At 38.6% G+C, this 19933-nt stretch overlaps 1 protein-coding gene across 1 annotated transcript; it reads left to right on the top strand.

Moving 5' to 3' along the window:
• Positions 1-4271: 4271 nt before the first annotated feature.
• LOC134623881 (Fc receptor-like protein 5) lies at positions 4272-5518 on the top strand. The gene is made up of 4 exons (XM_063468890.1): positions 4272-4329; positions 4771-5031; positions 5111-5356; positions 5439-5518. The coding sequence occupies exons 1-4, from the start codon at positions 4272-4274 to the stop codon at positions 5516-5518; spliced, it is 645 nt and encodes a 214-aa protein (XP_063324960.1).
• Positions 5519-19933: the final 14415 nt, after the last annotated feature.

Raw genomic sequence — 19933 nt, 5'->3', positions numbered from 1 at the left:
AACCAAAGTGAAGTACAGGAGGCTGGTTGGTCTCTAGGGAGGCCAGCTCAGAAACACAATATATAGTCTTTGAATCAGGAAAATAAGGTGCAAGGTAAACAGCATCGGTGACCTGGAACTAAATAGGGTATAAAGCACAGAATAATAAATAAGTAGTGTGGCTGCCTATTTTGCTATCGGGCATAAGACTTCCTCTTTTGAGGAATTTGGAAGTGGTGGCAGCGATGATGATGCAGACTGCAACAGAGGTGATGAGGAGTGTTCCTGGGGTGAATCAGCACAAAATGTAATTAAAAATAACAAGAACTACGACACAGCCCAAGAATAAAGAAGCTGCAGCATTATGATATATTGAAAAAAAAAAACATTAAACAGGCTACAGGAATGTTACTAACAAATGACAAGACCAGGAGCTGGAAACCCTGTTCACCAAAGACACAAGGAACAAATCCTAAACATAAAACATTTTCACAACCCAGAAGGTCAACACACAAAAACTCAGAAGTAGGGTCCAAAACCCAGGGATCATAACTTTGACATCCACCCATCCATTTTCTTCTGCTTATCCAGAGCCAGGTCATGGAAGCAGGAGCCTACACAGAGAAGCCCCTACGTCCCCTTCCCTTGCTACTTTCTGTAGCCTCTCCACTGAAACACCAACATCATGCCTTTAATATGATGATACTATTATTTCTTTTTATTAAAAAGACATATACAATCCTAATGAACCACAACAAATATCATGTAGTTATACTCAGTGGAGACACTTTGTCAGCTAGTTGGTGTAAAATTAAGTTGGCAGCCAAAAGGAGAAGTAGTCAGTATGAGGAAATTATTCTGGTGAAGAAATAAATAGGTGCAGTGAAAGTCTGGCCAGCATGAATCACATGATACACGTGCCAGTTTTTTCAATGTTAGTTCCTGTTTTTGAAGCATCAAACAAACAGTATATAAGCACTGATCTTACTGCTGTTTAGCACCTTCTCACTGGAAGGCTGAAGCTATCGGTCGGTGCTGAAAAGAAATCTACTCTACAAATATTCTACATATTCTCCAGAAGGTCTGCTACAAAATCTGTTCTGTCCTATTTTTAATGAATGATGTCTTGATGTCTTCTGTTTTTCACAGAGATATTAAAGATCACCATGAAGCTGCTGATTGTGTTTGCACTTCTTTGTGTAATGATCCCTCTGATCATTACTGCTCGTGAGTATTAAAGTTTATTGCACATAATGTATGTATATGTCTGTATGTATCCATAAAAATAACAGGACAATATAATGAATGGAAATTTAACAATCAAAGATCTGATGTTTTAATATAATTTGACATTTTTAATTTTAATTTTTATTCCAGAAAAACCGGACAAAAGTGGGCCAGAGGATCAGCCACAAGGTTGGTCAACAGTTTAAAAACTCACACCAAAATTAATCACAGCTCTGTTCTGATGAACAGAAGAGCAACATGTCAATGTACTACACTACACTGAGTTTACAGTACAGTAAGTTTGTAGTACAAATATTGAGTTATTTCAAAATTATATTCTGTAATTAAAATCAAATGTAAATTATACATTTGATATGACAGAATATTCAAATAAATACATTATATACATTTAAGAATTCGAAATGTGTCAATAAAATAAAAATAAAAAACACCAAGCAAATACAAAAAAAATTATAAAACGTTTTCACAGATTCAGAAAAGTCACACTTTTACTAAAGTGTAATTTGCTTGTCTTCAGAAGAGCATCTTGTTGACAAGAGATTCCTGCTGCATTGGCGCAGATCTTGGGGTTGCCTAACATACGGCTGGAGATGGCGGAGGGTGTGGGGATGGGGGTAAAAACATTGATTTTGACTTTCTTTCTCTTTCTTTCTTTCTTTCTTTCTTTCTTTCTTTCTTTCTTTCTTTCTTTAATATTTTGTAACAATATCCAAACTTCCTATAGTGTCCATTTTAACTTAAAATACATATTGATATAGTGCTGTTAAAATATACAGGTTTTGTTGATGCACCATACTAAATATTTCCCTCATTATACATCTCTTATGGTTTCAGTTGATATTATTTTTGGTGTGTGTGTGTGTGTGTGTGTGTGTGTGTGTGTGTGTGTGTACAGGAAAGAGATGGACGAATGATATGTATACGGTCACCACTGATACCAGATGGTCCATCAGACAAAGAAGCAAATACTTTCATCCAACCCCCTGAACCATCAGTTTCCCCTTTTACATCTTTACTTATTTTCTTTCGCTGTACTGCTACTTAACAAATTTGGCAACAAGTGACACAAACTGGAGTGGACTGGACCGTGTCTTTTAATCGCAAATGCTCTTCATTTCTGTTCTTGTTATCTTCATCATTAAACTCTTAAGCATTAAATCAAATTGGTCTCTGAGCCTTTGTCACATGTTTGATTTGATATACCTTTATTAGTCCCACAAGGGGAAATTTCATGTTAAGGCTGCCAACCTATTGCACGCAATGGCGGCGCCATCTTACCCTCCGACCATACATACGTTACACAAAAACATCACATGGGGAAGACAGGTCAGAGAGGTATAACATGGAAAAGCACAACATGAGGAAAGATAAGGAGAAAAAATAACTCCCCCCAGACTGAGCTCCAACAGGGAGATCAGTTTGAGAACAGAAAAAAACACCTCTGCACATAGCACATGAAAAAAACTCTTAATACACCAAAGAAACACATGACAAGCAACAGGGGTGGGTAAAGGGTGAGAGACAGCCAGTGTAGACAGTACATCCGGGCCTGCAGCCTATGTGCTGGTCTCCATGATCCACCATCAGCATCGGAAGGGAATAAGCGTCGAAGGTGTTTGGAGGGGGGAGGGGGGATGAGTGTACATCTGCATGTGTATATATGTCTGTGTGCGTGTGTGTGTATGTGTCCAGAGTTCAGCTGAGACAGTGTCCTTCGCCCTGCCAGGCTAAGTAAACAGTCTTCCAGCCAACCCGGGTGGCCTTGCATAGAATGGGAAGAACAGTCTAAACACAGTCGTTATCAGGGTGTTGTTGTTCAGCTCCAGCCTTGAGACCGCAGCTGGCGCCGAAGGGGTCTCCGCATGAAATGATGGTGGATTTAACTTTAGTGCGAACAACTCATATGAATTTCAAAGCTGTTCTAACAGTCCAATACTGGTCTCTCAATCTCACCCTCTTTTAGTGGTCTAGACCCAAACAATAAATACATTTTTTACCTCTCTTCAGTTTTAAATACCTAAATTGAAAATAACAAGTCCAACCTGCTAACATCTGACTGAGCTCATAGCATTTACTAAGATCCTAATCAATATTCAGAATAAAGTATTAATATTAAGTTGGCTTAATTTCCAGATGTGATCATATCTACTGTTTGACATGAGCAAACAAAGCAGATGGTAAAAGAAAAAGGACTCATAAAATACCATTTCAAAAGGACACATTTTATTTTTGCCTTTTCTCCTGTTCTTTTTAGTCCCTGGTGTTGGAATATATATATATATATATATATATATATATATATATATATATATATACATGTTGGATTTCTGAAAGAGAGAGGAGACTCTTCTCTTCTTTTAAATAAAAGTAAAACTGAGTCCAGGCAGCTCAGACTGACCGACACAGACCGAGATAAAGATCACTGACCAGCAGAGCTTTAATAAACAACTCTGTGCTCAGACGACCTTTCAAAGTGCAGACTGGCACCACGTGATTGTGTTTGCAGAAAAAGGTTTTATTGTGAGTGTCAGCAAACTTTTCCACTGACAGCTGAGATGAACATGAAGGTCATACATGGAATATTTCAATAAGAAGAGACAAACATTTTAAATCCTGGCTGTGTGAATGCATGATGCTCAACTGTCTGTGAAGTCTGGATGCACTTCTGTGTGCAGGCTCAGAGTTTCAGAGATAAAAAGATTTGTAGAGCAATGACAACACAGTTCACACTGAGCTGGGTTTCATCTGACAGCAGAGAACCTGACCCATATTTCACCTCACATAGATCAAATTAAAGTCCCTTCATGTTGTGTTAACACAGAAAACATGAGCGTTATCCATAAAACCTGTTTAACATCAGATGTTAGATTTCACAGAGAGGCTTGGCTTTTCCCAAACTTTAGCTCACATGCTCTGAATTAACTTTCAGTTTGTTATTTATTTGTTTTAGAAGATGCAAGCATGATAAAAGTTTCAGGACGAGTCCTGAAACCCCAACATAGGACAGAAAATATGAGTTAAATTTTCAGCTGGAGGCACGAAGCATGAAGACGCAGCTCTGTGGTTTCAGGTTGGAGCGTCTTCCTCCTCAGCAGGAAGTTGGTGGATGTTTATAATCTGTGGTTTTATGTAGAAGCTGCTGCTGAGGATGTTGGTGCTTCTTTGATGGAGCTTTCACAGCATTTACTCAGACTGATGAAGACGGTTTCTGGTGTGTGTGCAGGGTTTCTGTACTATGGTTGTTAAATCATGCATGTAAAAACCTTACTGTTGCTGACGTCACCAACACTCACATTACATCATATCCTGTCAACCTGTTTTCACCTCCTAACCGCTGCACTTTACAGAGCCAGCAGCAGCAGATCAGCTGTCAGAGCTCCTGTTCCAGAAATGTGGCTCCTCTGCTTTCTCCTCTGCTCTCTGGCCGCTTCTTTACAAGGTGATTTTAGAATAAATGCAACTGAGAAGCAGAACAGAAAACAGTATCAAACAAATGAGTTGTTCACTTTTCTGTCTGGATCACATTCATTTCAACCCTCACAGCTCGTCTGACTGTGAGTCCCAGCAGCTCTCAGTTCTTTAAAGGAGACTTTGTGCCTCTGAGCTGTGAGGAGGACGACAGCTCTGCTGGATGGACTCTGAGGAGAAACACAAGCAAACAACAGAGGACTCAGTGTGGAGATGGGTGGGGAGAAGGAGCTGGTTCTTCATGTAACATCACTGTATTCCCTCATGACAGTGGAGTTTACTGGTGTGAGTCCAGAGAGGGTCCCATCAGTAACATGGTTAACCTGACAGTCACTGGTAAGCTGAGTGTGTGGAGTTAGTGTTGATGAAGCTGTGTGTAAATGGATGAAATGCTGTAGTTTGTCTCTGTGTTGAGGTGGATCAGTGATCCTGCAGAGTCCTGTCCTCCCTGTGATGGAGGGAGATGACGTCACTCTGCTCTGTAAAACAAAGACCACTCCCTCCAACCTCCCAGCTGCTTTCTATAAAGATGGCTCCCTCATCAGGAAGCAGCCTACAGGTCACATGACCATCCAGCATGTTTCCAGGTCTGATGAAGGCCTCTACAAGTGTGACATCAGCGGTCATGGAGAGTCTCCATCCAGCTGGATCACTGTCACAGGTGACACACTCACCTGTGTTTCTGCAGCTTTCAACATTCACAATGTGACGACAACTTAATGACTGTGTTTGCTTTATTGTAGGGGAACACACCACCACACCTCCACCTACATCCACACCTCCACCTGCATCTACCCCTGTTCCGGCTGCAGTGAGAACATAAGACATCTGAGAAAACAGACCCAGAGGTACAGCTGATTTTCATTTAGTAAAAAGAAGATAAATCTGTTTCCTAAAAGGTTGAACTGTTCCTTTAAAGTGATCAGGAACCATATCAGCAACATGAGCAGGGGGCCAGATCTAGTCTGCTGTGTTTGAATGGGCAGCTAAAAATGGGGACATTACATAATACACAAAACCTGACAGCCCATTGTTCATTCAGTGGTGCTATTTTGGTCATCGTGCAAATGTACTGGGCAACCTGCAGTCAGCTGAGACTGAAGAAGTCACTTGGATGAATGACGAAGCGTTTCTGACACTGAAAACGCTACGTCCAGATGAACAGAATCAACTTTTTGGGACTTCCTGTTGGATTTCTTTCACATTAAAAGCATATATATGAGAGTTTGGTTGCCAAATGTTTATTGTGAAAATTCTGGAGGAAGATCTGAGTGCTATTCTTTGACATTGTTCAGTGAAATGCGTTTTAAATTAAATGTCGCTGTTTATTAATTCATACCCTCCGATAATGATAATCGTAAATATGTTTGTAGTTTCTAGACAGCTTTGGTTCTGTGCACAGCTGCTTATTTTGCTCCTTTGTGTTTGTGTGTTTACAGTTTCTGCAGCCACAGATCAGAGACGCCTCACTAGTGAGCCACCAGTCCAACAACTGCAACCAAGCTTCTGGTCTTTGTTTGTGTTTCTTTTAAAAGGTTCTACTGATAAAATAAACTAAGTAATAAAAACCAAACAAACACAAAAATACAAAAAAAATCCTTAAATTAATGGTAATTAAAAAAATGTAAAACAAAAATATTATTAAAAAAATATAATAAATGAATATTTTCTTTGTCTTTACCTTTTTTGTCACAGTTGTCCGTATTTTAAATGCTCTTTGTCTGAGGAGACCTTTATAAAGTCTCACTCAGTACTTTAAGATGAAAACAGAGAGCTGAGAGCTCTTTGTGTCTGACAAACTTCAGCAGAATGAAAATGTGAGTCAATGTGAGTCACATCTCGTTGCTGCTCAGCAGAAACTCCAGAGTCTGAAAACTGTGAAGCATTTATTGTGTGCTGCCATCTATTGATGGCACTGGTGCATTACATGGTAAATATTTGAGTGTCTAAAATGATCAGTTCATTGTAAAATTAGCAATAACTTGTTTATCATTGATTATTATAACAATGTGCTTTGCAAATAATTGAGACTTTTTAAACCATTTTATGACCTTTCAAATGTGAGTAAGAATACAAAGCGGGTCATGCTGGTCTTTAGTCTGCCGTCATGTTTTCTCTGCTTAACCAAACTACAAGCAAACAAACAAACATCTTCATCTATAGCTGCACAGGAGAGCAGCACAATCAGTTTGACTAAAAACCTTGTAATTACCAACATAACAGCAAAACCTTTTCAATTAAAGGTCACATTGTGCCCACACATACACACACAAACACAAACAGTTTATTTTATTGTGATTTACTAAGATAACAGACTTGGAAACGTAAAGCATGATGTTGATTCAATTCAATTCAGTTTTATTTATACAGTGCCAAATCACAACACCAGTCGCTTCAAGGTGCTTTCTTTTGAAAGGTGGACTCTACAATAATACACTGAGTTTCACAGAGCCTCTGTTTGACTTCAGTGAACCAGGGAAAATGCTCTTTTAGTGCACATGTGCAGAATGAGCACTCAGACACTGTCTGTGGAGTATAATCAAGCCTTTACCGCTGACCTCGCAATTCATGTGTTTGCTGTTTCCTCTCAAAACCAACGTGTTTGACTGAATCTTCTTAAAAAGTAGCAGATTTGTAAAAAAAAAAAAAAAGTGATTATTGGTATAAAATAATAAATAATATTTAATTTTGAGTGAAGTGAAAAAGAGAAACAAGGAGAGAGCAGCACTGACAGAGAAGTATGTCTGCCACGTGGAAAGTTTCCATCATTTATTTAATGATTTTCTTTCTTTTTCAAACCGTTTCAATAACATAAAGATCACCACGTGTGAATCAGATGGATCAGATGGATGGAATCTCTGCTGCAGGTTTTCTCTGTTAAACACCAAGAAAATGTGAATCAGTTTCAACAAATGAGCTTAAGACAAATGAACCAGCTTGAGTTTTGAGGCTTTTAGGAGGTCAGAGGTCAGATAACTCTGTGAGCTTGCTCTTATAAACAGGACCACCATTCATCAATGTGTTTGTAACATTTCTTCTGCTCTCAGTTTGGGTTTAATATCCCAGAGATCTGACTGACAGGAGGAACAGGAGTGCATATTCTTGGAAAGCATTGCACGATCGCAGAAACATGAAATAAAACTGCCACGGCTGCATACATACAGCAACCGTGTCGATATGTTAAAGGAATGCGGTTCAGCAGCTTTGAGTTGACGTAACTTCTCATTACTCCTGATGTCAACAAGCATATTCTGAATGTCATTAAATAACAGCTGGGACTGACTAGTTTCACTTCCATTGTCCTGTGTATGTTTGACTCTGTACTTGAACTGCTTCCCTCTCATGTTTATTTCAGTCCCTGGCAGTCAGTAAATAATAGATGTTGGCTGGTCATCCAGCTACTGAAATTATGTTTCTGTGATGAGAACGCCTCAGTTCTTATCAGTGTTTGCAGCAGGTGATCATGTTCCTGTATAGGTCTACCTACAAACCTGCTGATCCAGCTCTATAGAAACCTAAAAAGCACTTGAATTAAACTGCAGGCGACACAGAGGGAAGACTACACAGAGACAAACAACAGTTGGATTGTAACCTCAGGCTGATATTCATATATTATTATCACATGTCAATCATTTCTGACATATTTCTCAACATCCAGCAAGACCCAACCCGTATGTTTACCTTCTTTAACAAAGACGTTAAAACAGACTTGTGTGATTCAAAGTTCAGCTTCACCTCCGACAGTTTTATGATGAAATATTTTCCTATCATTCCTTCTGTCACAAAACTATCCAGCGAACCTTCTACATTTAAAAAAAAGATCACAATTTAACTTTAAGGATCTCACTTCCTAGGAACTGACTGAAGGGATCAGATTAGAGTCTTTAGTTTCTTTGAAGCAGATGGTAAAGTTGTTATATGATCAAAATACAGCTGCTGATTAAGAACTTTAAATAAAAAGTGCTAAAAAGAAGAAAAAAATTAAAGCTATATAATAAGTTATTATTTAAACATTTATTTAGTTTTCTGCATCATTGACCCTCAGCTGGATGATGCAGATGGGGTCACCGTCTGGATTAGCTCTCTTCCTGGGGTCTGTTCCTCTCATGAAGACATGACACTCATATGTTCCAGTGTCAGCAGCCGTCACTTTCTGCAGGACCAAAGACACGTCTCCGTCCTCCATCTGTCTGTCCTGCAGATCCATATGATTGTCAAAATACGGACGCTCGTTTACTGGATCAAATGTCTTATCGTGGTGAAGAAAAACGTGTTCTGGTTGCAGATCAGCTCTGCTCCACTCTACACCGATGATGTTGTTGTTTGGAGCTTGACATGGCAGGATGACCGTGTGTCCCGGCTCAGCTGTAATGATTTTCTGGTCTGACACAGATCAGTGAGGTTAAAGTAACTGCAGCAGCAGCCAGTCAGACAGAGACTGCTGAGCTCTACTAAACAGGACCAGAGGGGAGTACGAGGAGGTTTACCATCAGCTGGATGTCTAACAAAATATGATCCACATTGAATTCAGTCAACGGATATCATTGTCCCTGACTGTTCTGGGACAAGAAAGAAGAACAGCACGTCCATCTGAATATGTATGACATTTGCGTTTTCACTAACATTCAGCATTTTCCTATAACCATCTTAAACTTTACCAGATGCTGGATTAAGCTAAACTCCTGCACCACACTCTGTATGATCAAGGTTTCAGATGTCCAGGCTCAAAATTTAAATTTACAGATATCTGTTCTGGATACATTTTGAAATGTTGCTCAGAAGCCTTTAATTTTAGTGTCTTTTACTTGACAATATGAAACATTAAATTATTAGCACAATCATTAAATTCAATTCACTTCAATTTAATTTAATTTAATCACTGTACTTCGTTGTGTGAACACAGTTCAATACAGTTCAATAATTCTTACATCTGTAGCCTGTATTCAGAAACTTCTATGATAGCATATGTTAGGTTGACAAATATTTCCTGGTTGGTTTTGTTGAAGTGTTGCAGAGGTTTTATTTATTTTTTTTAAAGATTGCCTGCTGTGTATAACATAAGTGTAAAGTAACAGACTAAGAGCCTGACCGTTGCCTTATTATCCACAGAGTTAATAAAAGAAGAAGAGCTGCCTCTGCTCTTAGATCGAGTACAGCTCCAATAGAAGAACTATTTATTCCAGATTTACACAAACTTCTGTAAAGGCGTAAACATCCAATTTGACCTTTGACGTTTTGTTCTTATGACAAAATTGAAAAACTTGCAAAAGGAGTCAGATGAAAACTCAGTGCAGCAGACAGAATTTTCATTGTCTCTCTTTCTGGAACAGAAAGTCATTTGATGGTTAGCAAAAATCTGAATCTGCTCTTTGTAACAGGCCCCAGATCACTTCTAATTCAGCTTCAGTAGAATAGGGTCAGGTCATAGAATAGAACAGAATAACTATTTTATTGTAACTCAGAATATACACCAGTTATTGAGCATTAGAACTCAATTTCGCTACATTGATTCTCCATCAGACTAATACAATATAATGAATCTCAGCATCTATGAAATAAATATGTTCCCACATACACACAGAAATACACCAATAAAGCCCAGTGGACATCTCAATTCCAGACATGTTGCACTCATACAGAGTGATTTTAAACAGTTTCAGAGCTCATTTACATCATGAATATTCACACAACTCTTCAGGAAATCATGTTTGATTCAAAAAGAGTTTATTCTCACCTGCAGAGACGAGCAGGAGGCAGACAGACAGTAAAGTCCAGCAGAGAGACGCAGACAATAAAACAGACATTTCACACAGATGTCCATCGATGGTTCTTTTTTTTTTATTTCCTCCATACAACTGTTTGGCACGTTCAGCTGATCTCGTCTGATATCGGGAATGTAAGCATTAACCACAATGCTTACATTCTTACAGTGTGTAACTAGCAAACTGCAACAACAGCAGTGAAGCTCAATAACTCATTTCTTTAAACAGTTCTTAGTTTATATTGAGTCAAATTTTTCAAATTTAAAGTAAGAATTAAAAAAAGAATTTTAAGATAATTTTTTGGGGGGGGTTATACATTTTATAAATGGTTTAGATCCTGTTACATAAGATAATGTTAAAATAAACTGAAAGAAAAGACACAAAATGTAAGAAACACATTTTATATTAAAGCTGCAAGCAGTGATGAGCGGGTCCTCGCACCCTGGTGCACATCTGAGCATGTGGGGTTTACAAGACATACAGCACGGGCGTGTTGTTGAGTCACACAATTATATGATTGTCTTTAGCAGGGGATGCTGATTGGATGTTGTCATTTACCTACTGAACACCTCCTGTGTCCACTAGATGGCGGTGAAGATTACGCACTAACTTTATGGCAGGCGATCATGTATCGTGCTTGGACCCACCCGTTAAAATTTCATGTAAATGGCATGACAGTGACCTATTCCTGATCTTCTGCTGCCACCAGGTGACATTTGTGTCACCTAATAATGGCACATGGACGTCTCCAGACTCAAATTCCCATCAAGCACAAGTTTTAAGTTTGGAACATATTGGATAATTTGCAGTTGAGATATACGATTTTGAGTCCTTTGGCGAATGATTAAAATTCGCCATAGTGCCACAGACATGGCCTTCAACAACAAGTCTCTTTTTAAGACTGACTAAATTAGAATTTGGGGAAAACTCACAGTTTTGAACATAAACTGAGTACATCTGCTTTAGGGTATTAGTCTGCTATGTGACGTATTATGAAAAATTTTCTTTATTTTTTTAAATGATGCTGTCTTTGTGGTATTGTATCAAGAGTCCAGCAGCATGATTTTAAATGCTGTGTAAAATTAGATTTCAAACTAGAGAGTCGTGTGTGTGTGTGTATGTGTGTGATGTATGTCGGTTTTTTATTGTCTTAAAGCTTTTAAAATCTTTAGATAGTGTACATATAAATAGTTAAAATTCAGCAGTAAAAAATACCATGAAAATATAGTTAAAGTACCTCAAGTGCTAATGTGTCCCCAGTGCACGATACCTTTGAATAATGTTTATGTCACGGACCCAGCTCCGGGGACTCAGGGTCCGTGGGCAGTGTGGACTACTGTTATAATTATTGCTGTGATTTTGTGATGTGTGTGTTGTCTGCACTACTGCTGTTTTTGTGATTCCCCGTCCTGGTATGTATAGGCAAGTGGGTGTGTCTGAGTGTGGCTGAGTACTGGGTTTCAGGTAGGCCTGGTGGGCGTGTCCTATCTAGAGGATGGCCACACCTGAAGCAGATGATGACTCACACACCTGCAGCTAATGAAGCGTCGTTGGGGAGCTTCTTAAGACGGTGGCTGAGCGCTGCTCGGCGTGGGATCGTTGCGTGAGACTCCATGTTAGTGTTATTAGTACCAAGTCCAGTGAGTGCATGCCCGCGGTAGTCGAGTGTCCTGACAAGTTGCTTTGTTATTTTTCTCCAGGAAGGAGCAGGGAAGACAAGAGCAGCGAGCACGGGGTGCGGGGACACACAGGAGCAGAAGAGCACGGAGCACGAACTTGTGGGTGAAGACACAACACGGAAGTCAAGGGGAAAACACGGGTTTATTCTGTGAACTATTTACACCACTGTAAATAAACGCACTGCCTTCATCACAAAGTCCTGCATCTTGGGTCCTCATTCCCCTCATCCCCACGGCTTGCCCTGGCAAACCGTGACAGTTTACATTACTCTGCACCAGAGATGAGTGCAAGGATGTGACATTTATGGGGTTAATAACCTGTGTTGAACTTAAATTCACAGTTTTCATTGTCACAAACTTTGGCTCTGTTTCACCTGCTTGGATCATGATTGATAAATGAAACTAAACGGAAAACTCGAGAGAGCTGGTTTGTTTAGTGAATTCAGTGAGCAAGAGCTGGTCTGACCCATACTCTTAGGTGTAAACATATAATATAGCATCCAAATCAATTTCATTCAGTTTATTTCTATAGCACCAAATCACCGATTATAGTCGTTAGCTTCTGATATCAGACGAGATCAGCTGAACGTGCCAGACATTTGTATGGAGGAAATAAAAAAAAAAAAGCAAACCTGAAGTCGGACAAAAATTCACTGTAATTCGCGGAATTTTAATAATCTGTTTTCCTTTAACAAACCCTCACCTGATGGTTAGCAAAACCAGTTTTATCTGCTCTCTGGAACAGACCCAAGATCAGTTCTAGTTCAGCCATAACTCAAAGACCAGTCGACATACAATAGAACAAAAATGTAATTGTCTTTCAGAACATACACCAGTTAGTGCACAGCGGTGCATTAACTCACCATCAAACTAATACGATATAATAAAGTTGAATCTAAAAATATAAAACATAAAAAGAACCTAAGATTTATACATGTAAGAAAAACTTTTTTTTTAATTGTGTGTATAAATATAAAAGTAGAAACTGTGCAGGATCATGAAACCTAGAGTTTTGTTAACCATCAAGTGCGAGTTGTTCCAGAATTTCATTTATTAGACTGTTCCATAAGTGTGAGAGGCCATGACACAGGAAGAAGTGTTTCAAGTGTCATCGAGTTTTAATTAAAGTGTATTTGCTGTGTAATGTAAGTGTGAGATAACAGGCTGAGAGCCTGACAGCTGCTTTATTGTCCACAGAGTTAATAAAAGAGTGTCGATGAGGCTTATTGTCAATCAAGAACTGATCTGGCCCATACTTTTAAACCTGTAAACATATACTTTAACACCCAATTCAATATCATTCAGTTTATTTATTATCACCAACAGTTTCCTCAAAACGTCCAGCACCTGGTATTCCTAACCACCTCGTTCAGCTTCTGATATCAGGTAAGATCTGCCATGCCACATGCAAAACATTGGTATGAGGAAATGAATAAGACAAACCAGGAGTGTTATAAAAGTTCACTGTCATTGGCTGAATTTTAATTGGCTCTATTCTTGGAACAAAACCTCACCCGATGGTTAGCAAAACCAGTTTTGTCTGCTCTCTGGAACAGACCCAAGATCAGATCTAGTCAATGACCAGGAGAGATAGAATCCAACAGAAAAAAGCATACACACCATCAAACTAATACTATGTAATACATTTGAATCTAAAAATATAAAAACATAAAAAAGAACCAAAGAAATACTTTTTTTTAAAAAAATTGTGTATAAAAAAATAAAAGTAGAAACTCTGCAGGGTGTTTAAAATAAATATATTCCCACATATGCACAGAAATACAGAGCTCAGTGGACATCACATGTTTACATCATGAATGTTTCCAGAACAGGAAATCATGTTTGATTTAAAAAGAGTTCAGTCTCTCCTGTAGAGACCAACAGGCAGCAGACAGAAAGTAAAGTCCAGCAGAGAGATGCAGACGTTACAGCAGATATTTCCCAGATGTCCAACAATGTGTGATTATTTGACATTACAGAGATAACAACCTGAGCAGACAAGTTGTTAAACAAAATGAAAGCACCTGAGTGTTTAACCAGGTGTGTGCGTGTGTGTGTGTCGCTTGGCTATTGCTTACTCTGTTAGATCACCACATGCTGATCATGTGGGACAGATGTACACACTAAAATTCAAAGGAAATAGAAAGTCCTGTTTATTTAACTGGATTGTTTTCATGCAATCTCGTGTGAATTAAATATGTTGGACTTACTAGTAAGCGTTAAGTGAGGAGGAAAATGAAAAATTACAATTGATTTTCAAATTTATTTTCTTTCTAACAAAGCTTGTGGTGTGAGGCACTAACAAACACCATGCTGCCTAACTGATGACTGAATGTGATCAGATTAGATTTTTCAGTTTGAACTGGTTCCTTTCTTTTCCTGTAGTCTGTGACCCCAAAGTCAAAATAAAGATTAAGAAATAAATGAACAGGTTAAGGATAACTGGTAAGTGGGAGCTGTTGTAACATTAATCTGTTTGTGTAAGTCAATAAGACTGTTTCACTATTTAAACTGTGCTGTTAATTCATGAGGCTGACAGTGTGTCTGAGCATCATCGGGAAAATTTTCATCCGTTTCCCAAATTTGGCTTTGACTTATTTATATTTCACTCAAATGTTTATTGAGATTTCTGCATCATTGACCCTCAGCTGGATGATGCAGATGGGGACACCGTCTGGATTAGCTCTCTTCCTGGGGTCTGTTCCTCTCATGAAGACATGACACTCATATGTTCCAGTGTCAGCAGACGTCACTTTCTGCAGGACCAAAGACACGTCTCCGTCCTCCATCTGTCTGTCCTGCAGATCCATCCGGTTGTCAAAATACGGACGCTCGTTTACTGGATCAAATGTCTTATCGTGGTGAAGAAAAACGTTTTCTGGTTGCAGATCAGTTGTGCTCCACTCTACACCGATGATGTCGTTGTTTGGAGCTCGACATGGCAGAATGACCGTCTGTCCCGGCTCAGCTGTGATGATTTTCTGGTCTGACACAGAGCAGAGAGGTTAAAGTAACTGCAGCAGCAGCAGCCAGTCAGACAGAGACTGCTGAGCTCTGCTAAACAGGACCAGAGGGGAGTATGAGGACGTGACATTTATGGGGTTAATGACCTCTACTAAGCTTAAATTCACAGTTTCCAAGCTCTCTTTTCATCTGCTCCGATCGTGATTGGTAAATTAAATTAAACACATGACGTGATTCAGAGCAGTTTGCTTACCATTAGCTTGTTTTAGGACTGTTTTTGTTTGGGTGAAACATCAATATGTTAGATGTTTAGCCCATTTAGTAGTTGGAGTTTCATCCAGCATTTAGGATGCCTGGGTTCAAAACGTCCAGATACAGATACAGAAATGTTGCTCAGATGTATTTAATGATTGTGTTCCAATGTGTGAAATTAATCTAATATATATCTGCAGACAGCATATTTGTTTCCTGTATTTAGCAGTCAAGATGATGGCCTTTATTAGGCTATGACTGGTCCTTAAGTGTGAGAGGCCATAACACAAGGAAGAAGTGTTTTAAGAGTCACAGGGTTTTCATTACATTGTGTTTGCTGCACGATGTAAGTGTAAGACAACAGGCTGAGAGCCTGACAGCTGCTTTTACTGTCCAAAGAGTTAATAAAGGAGCGTAGATGAGGCAGATTATCTTTAAAAGGCATAAACACATTATATGTTACCCAAGTCATTGTCATTCATATAAATATAAACGTAGAAACTGTGCAGGATCTTAGAAATAAATATATTCCCACACATGCACAAAAATGTGTGTACTTCTCTATTCCAACACCATCACTATCAACACTATCGTACCGTGTCCAACAATGGTGCGATAGTTTGAGCATGCGGGAGATAAAAATCTGAGTAGATAACATCTTTTTACTAATGTGAAACTAAGTGAGTGTTTTACCCAGTGTTTGTGTCGAAGTGGTAGGTGTTTATATGACGATGAAGTCACAGTGATGGCCCCTTTTTTCAGAAAAAACAAATACTGCCATTGGCCAAAACACAAATCACCATGAAAAGTGTCTTAAGCTATAATTAGAATCAACAAAAGGAAGCTGTTGATTCGAGTCTGTGTGGTTTGAAGACATTTTTCATAGATGTCCAACAATGGTGCACTTGTTTGAGTAACAGGGAGTTGTACCAGATGTGTGTGTGTGTGTGTGTGTGTGTGTGTGTGTGTGTGTGTGTGTGTGTGTGTGTGTGTGTGTGTGTGTGTGTGTGTGTGTGTGTGTGTGTGATTAGCTCATCGTGCTGATTGGAGGTCCAGTTTTGCAATCATGTAATACAGAAATACACATACTTGGTAATGAAGTATATTTCCTTGTTTATTGCCCTAAAGTTTTTATAATCTTTATACACTGGACGTATAAATAGTTACAGTTTATATTTATCCCTGACTAAAGTCAGTGTATAGTAGTAGAAAAATAAAAGTAGTATTTCACTTCAACAATAGCATGAAAATAGAATCAAAGTACTTTAAGTGTTCATGTGTCCTCAGTAGACAGGAGGATAACAAATCCACATGAATTGAATCTTATGAAAAAAAAAAAGATTGTGGGAAATCTTGTTTGATTTAAAACAAGTTGAGTCTCACCTGCAGAGATGAGCAGGAGGCAGACAGACAGTAAAGTCCAGCAGAGAGACGCAGAAGCTAAAGCAGACATTTCCCACAGACGTCCAACGATGGTGCGATTATTTGAGGACACCAGAGACAACTACCTGTTTGACAGCATGTTATCAAATAAAGTGAAAGTAACTAAATGTTACAATGGGTACGTTTGTGTGTTGTGTGGGTGTGGTGTTTTCAGCAGTTTGCTCTGAGTGGGTGGTGACAAAGGTGGAGTCAGAATGATTGAAGTGTCACAACTGTGTTTAAACGCAGAGACTTGTTTTCAGTGGAGTTCAGTATCAGGACACTCAGCAGGTCATTGTGATCAGCATAGACTGTTTCCCACCAAACAAGCATGTCTGCTTACGTATGAGGAACACCAGCAACATTCAGTCCTGCATTTCATGAGAGGTATAATTAGCTGTTGCCAGCCTCACCTGGCACTGCTCCCAGAACCAACAGCTCCACGCCTCCCTGCCTCTTTTCAGTGTTTAACTAAGATGTATTGTCTTTGGTTTGCTCCCTGATCACAAAAAAACAAGACAAAAACCTTTAAAAAAGTGAATTTTGGATGACTCCAGCTGGCCCGAGTATCTCCGCTGACTCTTTAGCAGTATGAGAGCAGAGGGCTGTGGTTCCTATCAGCCAGTCAGAGTGCTCCTTTATGATTGCTGAGGACTTTGTGTTTATTTGTTATTTGATGATTCTTCTTTTAGGGACTGTGTCTATGGGCATTTTTTTTTCTAAAGAGTGAGTCTGGTTGCTCTGGGGTTGCTATTTTCTCATTTATCTCATTACTTTATTAGTTGAACCAGTGTCTTGAAGGATCATAATCATGTACTGCATGAAAACACGGTTAATCTTTGTACTTTTAGCAGCAAGCATTACACATGTAGACCTTATTTTTATGTTAGAGTTGAGAGTGAAACACATCATGACAGTGCTACGTTTACTGACTCACACATCTGACATAGTTAGTGACCATAAATAAAACAGACTTGTTGTGAATCAGGACTAAAAAACGTAAAGTGTTGAAAAAACTGGTTTTGTGTGTTGCGGTTTCAGTTTACAGAAATGATATTACTGAAACCAGAAACTACAAAGGGCCTCTGGATGGAATTTCATCAGAAGAGAAGAAACAAAGTAGCACATGACTATTTTAAACACATTAAAAACTCCAACATGATTTATTACATTGCTCTGTCGTCTCAGGCCCTGCCGTCATCAGGGCAAACTGTAAAACTGATATGAACATAATCAACCCAGATATTTGTTTACATGGCCACTAGAGGGCGATGTTTGAGCACTACACAAACACTGCATGGCTTCATCAGATCATCCATTATTTAATAAAATTCAGTTGAACATGAGCAGGGTTTTTTTTTAAATAAATATCAGTGCTTTAATTAACTATTAATAAAAACCAGCTTCACTTAAATATGCCCATATGGAAAAGATATATATAATTCTTATAAAGTTTGTATCTGTCTTGTGTGAAACTTGTATGAAAAGCATACAAGAGTGAAAACAGATATAAGATCCCTTGAAAAATTATATAAATGAAACTTGTATGTTTTGGATACTTACTAAAACAATATATGAAAGTAATGAGAAAGTGGCCATATAAGCCTTATATGATTTACTTATGATTGTGTATGATATATGAAGTAGGCCACATCTGATGCAAGTCTTTTATAAGTTTTTACTATTTCTTTTCCATATGGGCAGAGAGGATCCTCTACGTCTTCCTAATGCAGCGCTGTCTGTAGAGATCCTGCATGGCTGGCAGTTCAGTCCTGGTGATGCGCTGTGCTGATCTCACCACCCTCTGCAGAGCTTTGCGTTCCAGAGCATTACAGCTGTCGTACCAAGTGGTGATGCAGCCAGTCAGAATACTTTCAATGGTGCATCGATAGAAGTTTGTAAGTATTCTGGGGTTCATGCTGAATCTTCTCAGGCACCGCAGGAAGAAGAGGCGCTGTCTTGCTGCTTTTGTGATCACACCAACATGGTGTGACCAGCTCAGATCCTCGCGGATGTTGATGCCCAGGAATTCACTATATGAAGCAAGCTAAAGCTGATGCAAGTCTTTTATAAGTTTTCCTATTTCTTTTCCATATGGGTGTGCTCAGTCAAATCCTGAATTTGCGGTCGCTGTAACAAACTCAAAGCAATCATTTAAAGAATTCATCATTCAACAATTGTTTCCAATGAACGAGCTTCTGTATATCACACTTACACATAGAGCATTAGCAAGTATTTTCATCATATAGAAACACAAGCTACTCGTCCATCAGAGCTTCATCTTTCAGGCCTCTGCTGTCCTCCTTTAAGCATCACTTTTTTCTTGCTTTGCTTTTTAAACATCATTTAAACTGCTGCTGCACTGACACACTGCTCTAAACGAACTACCCAAAAACACAAATTGTTCCAAGTTGTTGACTTCAACAGATTTGCAAACATTAGCTGCAAATGAGTGAGAGCAAGGTCAGGAAGTACAGGTAATATATTTCTCAGGGTGCCCCCCACTACTTAAAAAAAAAAAAAAAAAAAAAACTAAGCAGGAAGCTAATTTTAATTAGTTTAGTGTAAATTGAAAAATATTTTCTGTTAAAATTTCATTAGGAAAATATATATTTATGTAAACAATAGAAAAAGTTAAGTTTAGGCTTACAAGGGAAAAGCATGAGCTAACCTATGACCATGACAATGACATAAGGGAGCTCTCACATCTTACAAAGTACACACACATTATGTCACGTGAAATGGAATCAAACCCTGCATGTTGTCATTCATTACACAAGAAAAAAATCTACTCCGTTGTAACACATTAACCGCTGTTAATGTTTTACCACTAGATGGCACCAGACAATATAACCACTAACTTTGTAATCCAAGTTAACATAGTGAAATTGCTTTGTAGTGCTATATTATTATTATTATTATTGTTATTGTTATTATTATTGTTATTGTTATTATTATTATTATTATTATTGTTATTATTATTATTATTTAATATGTCAGCTGCTGCGGGCCGGTGTCAGTGAGACTTACAACATCAAGGTGAAGTTCTCCATCTGTAATAAAGTTTATCTGTGAAGTTTACAGCAACTGGAAAATTTCTACTGCTGTGGTTTTATGCTTGATTTTTGTGTGTGCTTGTTTTAATATTTTGTTTGTTAT

This window comes from Pelmatolapia mariae, linkage group LG3_W (genome assembly GCF_036321145.2).
Source record: "Pelmatolapia mariae isolate MD_Pm_ZW linkage group LG3_W, Pm_UMD_F_2, whole genome shotgun sequence".
NCBI classification, from domain to species: Eukaryota; Metazoa; Chordata; class Actinopteri; order Cichliformes; family Cichlidae; genus Pelmatolapia; species Pelmatolapia mariae.
This window is presented reverse-complemented; position numbering and strand designations above follow the sequence as displayed.

Bases quoted from the DNA above. Each gene is read 5' to 3' on its own strand.
- LOC134623881 (XM_063468890.1), top strand. From the start codon at position 4,272: ATGAAGACGCAGCTCTGTGGTTTCAGGTTGGAGCGTCTTCCTCCTCAG. The intron at 4,330-4,770 runs GTGGATGTTTAT...CAACCCTCACAG, and splicing joins TCCTCCTCAGCAGGAAGTTG to CTCGTCTGACTGTGAGTCCC. The intron at 5,032-5,110 runs GTAAGCTGAGTG...CTCTGTGTTGAG, and splicing joins GGTTAACCTGACAGTCACTG to GTGGATCAGTGATCCTGCAG.